Genomic DNA, 4,810 nt, shown 5'->3' with positions numbered 1-4,810 from the left:
GCGGTTCAATCCCACGGCGTCCCATATGGTCCCCCCAAGCCAGGGGCAATTTCTGAGCGCTTAGCCAGGAGTAACCCCTGAGCATCAAACGGGTGTGGCCGGGGTGGGGGGGAAGGATTCCAGACAACATTGCTATTGAGCAAGTGCAGATCTGCAGATTTGCAGATCTTTCTCAGATCAGAGGTAGGAGTGTTAGATGGAATGAACAAAGGTCAAGTGCTTTAACTAAACCTCCATTAGAAATTTTACTATTAACAGCAAAGGCCTAGTGTTATGGCTCAGATGAAATTACCTCCTAGCATGGCTCCAAGGTTGAGGAGGCGGGAGACAGGGATGGCCCTAAAACTGTACAAATTTCAATAGACTGATTTACAAGAAGGAGACTGTGTGCGGGTATAAGGGTTCCATTTTCAAATAAGCTAAAAACCAGAATCAGAATTATTACACAATGTTTTCACAAGTATAATCACCAAAACAAGTTAGCAACTGCATAGGAAAATGTCCTAAAAGATGTTTCTGTAAACCTAGGTTTTAATAATTTAAAAATTAAGCCCCCCTTTATAGTTATCCATGATAGTGAACTGAGAAATGATCAAGTTTGCAGATTTGGCAGCAAGATGTCCCTGAAGTTCTTCACATTCCCACAATCATGGTTAAATTTACTCTTTGAAGGCTCAGCTGATACAGTTTAACAAGAGTGTCTTTGTCAAAGGGCTTGGGCTTCAGAAGGCCCAGCTAGTTCTCTGGGCTCCTTGCTCTGCCTTCTCTGAATAGAAAAGGTGACCCAAACACATAGGGCATAAAATCACTGCTGTTTTTTTTAAGCTAAGGCTGGTCTTTTTTCCCCAGGTTAATCTGTGACTAAGCATGCTACATCTGCCTGCCCTTTTAATCGTAAGGTCCGAAAAGCCAATTTTAAGAGTAAAAGTTTTAGAAGAACATCTACATTAACCTTGGCAACAGAATGGGAGATACTTAACCTCCCCTGTAATATGTATCAATCGAGTCTGAGTTAAAATACACCACAGTGATAGTGATATCATCCCTGTACATCCTTGCCAAGTCCTCGGGCAAGGTCAGCATTGCTGCCAGCCGCTCGGGATCCAACTCCCCATACTCATTGCTCCCTATAGCATGTCTGATCAGCCGCGTGGCGGCATTTTGGTCGGCAGCGTGGAGCCCCTTGGCTTTCCTCTGCAGTAGCAGGCTCTGCATGAGCCCCAGGTTGGTGGGTCTCTGGGCCAGGTCTGGTTTGTGGCGACCTGCTTCAGCCAGTTGCTCTACCACCAGCCTCACCACATCCTCGTTGTCTAGCAGGTCCCACAGGCCATCAGAGGCAAGCACCAGGAACTTATCCTGGGGTCTCAGTCTGTGGTACGTGACTTCAGGCTCTGCGGTGAGGTAGGGTGGAGTATAGTAGTGTGCGGGGGTTAACTGATAAATGTTGAGGGCCTCAGTGTCAAAACCCCTCTCCAGAACATTGCGCTGCAGCTCTCTACTCCACTTTAGCTGGACATCCCCAAAGGCCCTGCAGGGCATGAGGATTCCCAACAGTCTGTTGTCCATGATGATCGTCCTGGCCTCAGACTCAGGATGCTCCCGCTTGAGGCGGGACAGCTCAGCTTCATTCCAGGCATTGTGGTCTTGGGTAAGTGGCAGACAAGACCACATGCCATTATCCTCCTGGACACCAAGGATGGCCCGGCAGTCCCCAGCATTGGCCACATGCAAATGAACTCCATTGACATGGGCCATGCAGGCTGTTGCCCCAGAGAAAGCAACCTGGAGGAAAAGATTTCTGGCCATCTCATCTTCCAAGGGGGCTTGGATTTCCAGAGAGAGATCGGAATCCAGCCTCTGGAAGGAATGCTTGAGAGCCTCCTCCGTGCTCAGCCCCATCTCCATGTGCAGGTCCAACAGTTCCTGCCAGTAGACCCGGAGGTGATCGAGGTGCACCGACGTGACATCCTTGTAGATACTGTCTCCTGGGTGCTTGAGCCACTGCAGGATGGGCAGCAAGGGCTTCATGTTCTCCATGGCCTCCTCCATCTGCTCCAGAGTCTGCTGCGACATCAGGGACACTGCCATGTATGAGAAGAGCCTCTCGCTGACCGCTTGCGCACACGCATGACCTCCGTGTCCATCAAAGATGCCGAACATCAGTCCGTGGGTCTGCAGGCAGGAGGCCACACCTTGTCGGTCCTCCACCGGGGAATTAGCAGCCAGCTGATTGCTCTCAAACCGCAACACCGAATTCGGGACACCACCGGCAAAGCTGGCTATCTTGTGGGCTGATTCCCCGGCTCGCAGCACTTCATTCACCTGTTCGGGGCTGAGCTGCAATTGGAAATCATCTTCTTCTGTTGAGGTATGTCTGTAGGCTTTTGGCAGAACTAAGTGACTGCTCAGAGCCTGGTTTTTAAGGGTGACTGGTCCTGGGGAAAAGAGTCCCCATTTTGACTTGTTCCTACTTGAGGCACAAGTGGAGTATAAGCACCGGCCCCCTTGCAAAGTAGCAATGCTGTTCCTTGCAGAATTTAAGATCCAGTAGGACACAGGACTTGACATTCTGAAACTAGGCCAGCAGGAAGGGTTCCTTCAGCAAAATCCGGTGGGGGTTCTGGAACCTGAAAAGAAAATGTCTAATTTAATTTCTTAAAAATACAGATTTCTGGGGGCCGGAGAGATAATATGGAGGTAAGGCATTTGCCTTGCATGCAGAAGGACGGTGGTTCGAATCCCGGCATCTGATTTCTGAGCGTAGAGGCAGGAGTAACCCTTGGGGGTTGCAGGGTGTGACCCAAAAACAACAACAACAACAACAAATACAGATTTCTGGGGGGAAAAAAAAAGAAAAACAAAGCCAAACACTAATTTTACCCAAAGCACATTATATTCACATTACATTTCACGGATGGGTGACATCCCTGTTGCCATGAACTGCTCACAGTGTGCTTAACTGTTTCCTGTAGACAATGTTATCCATTGCGCCATGGCCAATCCCCAATTAACTATTGTCCATTCTGGGGGATTTAGAGGTCACTGTACTGGCTCCCTATTTATTAAATAGCAAACTGTACTGCTTTGTGCATCCACCTTTTCCCTACTTACTTCCCAAAGACCGAAGACCGAATCAGTAGGTCAAAGGGTGGAGATTCACGTTGCCAAACTGATTTCCAAAAGTTTGGAAATCTGCCTCTGCAAAGGGCATGGAAGGAAACAGTCTCCTAGCACCTTCCACAGTCTCAGATGGTATGTGCTTCCTTAGACGGGGGTGAAAAACGCTGCTCTATTTTCTGTTTCTATATTCTGGGGGTGAGCAGGGAGGCAGAGTGGGGCCCACGTGTTCTTGGAAGGCTTTATAAAAATCCGGGGCCGGGAAGATGGCGCTAGAGGTAAAGTGCCTTGCAAGTTCTAGCATAGGACTGATCGCGGTTCGATCCCCCGGCGTCTCATTTGGTCCCCCCAAGCCAGAGGCGATTTCTGAGCGCATAGCCAGGAGTAACCCCTGAGCGTCAAACGGGTGTAGTCCAAAAACCAAACCAAACCAAAACAAAACAAAAAAAAAATCTGTCCTCCCAAGTCTGGGTGTCGGAGGAAAGACAGACAAGGGTATCTCGGGCTAAGGCCAGTGGAATCTGGGGCAGGAGCGGAGGGCAAGAAGACGAACCAGGGGTGCCAGTCCCTGTCTGCAAGAGGCGCCTGGAGCTCGGCTCTCTGAAGCAGCAGCCACCGGACCCGGGCAATTTCGCGACACTAAACAAACATCCGGATCTCAAGTTCGAGCCTCGGATCCACCGCGTCCCAGCAACCCAGGTTCGCCCTTTTTTGGATCACCGGCAACAGCCGTGTCCCCGCGGGGTGGCTCTCAACCTCTTGCTTTCCCGCCCAGTGAAAAGAGTGGAATGAGGGGGCCGGAGAGATAGCAAGGAGGTAAAGCGTTTGCCTTGCAGGCAGAAGGACGGTGGTTCGAATCCCGGCATCCCATAAGGTTCCCCGGGCCTGCCAGGAGTGACTTCTGAGCGCAAAGCCAGAAGGAACCCCTGAGTTTTTTGAGTGTGACCCCAAAACCAAAAATAAAATAAAGAGTGGAATGAATTCCTTCGGGGCGCCAAGTTCCCAAGGCGAAAGAAAGCAAGCCATCCGTGTGCGGGGCCCCCCTCCCCGGGACAGTCAAAGGGCCCTAGCAAACCTGCAAACCTGCAAGCCTGCAAGCCCACGTGGCGGGTGCAAGCGAGTGAAGGGGAGCAAGGTCTGGGCGCCCCGCTCTTCTCATCGGCGCGGGTCCGCCCCCCTACAATCACCCCATCATCCGAGCCGACCTCGCGGATCTGTGAGGCGGCGCGGGGCGAGGCCCGAAGAGGCCAGAGGCATCCACCACCCGCGCCCGTTCCCCGGTACCCGCGGACCCTTCTCAGCCTCCACTCACCAGCAGCTCGTTCCGCAGCCGTCCGGGTCGTCCCGTGCCCCGTCCCGTCCGTCAGTTCCGCGCCTGCGCACAGGCGACCTGGAGGTTCTCCGAGGCAAAGCCTAGAGCCGAGCCAACTCCGGAGGAAGCATTCTGTCGCCGACTCTTATTGGTTCATACAAGGGGCGGGGATTTTGAAGGACAGATTGATTGTCCAATGGGTGAGAAAGCGCCGGAGGGCCGACCCCGAGGGGTCAAATCCGATGCCTCCACACCCGCTTGAGGGCGGGGCTTACCGGACCCGGCAGTCACGTGTTCAACTCCATCTCTATGCACTGCAAATGCTGCAATCCTTCCGATTCCGTATTGTAGCAGAGTTACTTCACCACTAGGTTATTTCCT

At 52.0% G+C, this 4,810-nt stretch overlaps 1 protein-coding gene across 1 annotated transcript; it reads right to left on the bottom strand.

Moving 5' to 3' along the window:
- Positions 1 to 372: 372 nt before the first annotated feature.
- PDP2 (pyruvate dehydrogenase phosphatase catalytic subunit 2) lies at positions 373 to 4,541 on the bottom strand. Its single transcript, XM_049786399.1, has 2 exons — positions 4,426 to 4,541; positions 373 to 2,620 (listed from the first exon to the last, which is right to left on the bottom strand). The coding sequence occupies exon 2, from the start codon at positions 2,566 to 2,568 to the stop codon at positions 976 to 978; it is 1,593 nt and encodes a 530-aa protein (XP_049642356.1). The 5' UTR covers positions 2,569 to 2,620; positions 4,426 to 4,541; the 3' UTR covers positions 373 to 975.
- Positions 4,542 to 4,810: the final 269 nt, after the last annotated feature.

The sequence above is a fragment of the Suncus etruscus genome, chromosome 14 (genome assembly GCF_024139225.1).
Source record: "Suncus etruscus isolate mSunEtr1 chromosome 14, mSunEtr1.pri.cur, whole genome shotgun sequence".
NCBI classification, from domain to species: Eukaryota; Metazoa; Chordata; class Mammalia; order Eulipotyphla; family Soricidae; genus Suncus; species Suncus etruscus.
Note: the sequence above shows the minus strand (reverse complement) of the source record. Positions and strands in the feature narration are given on the sequence as shown.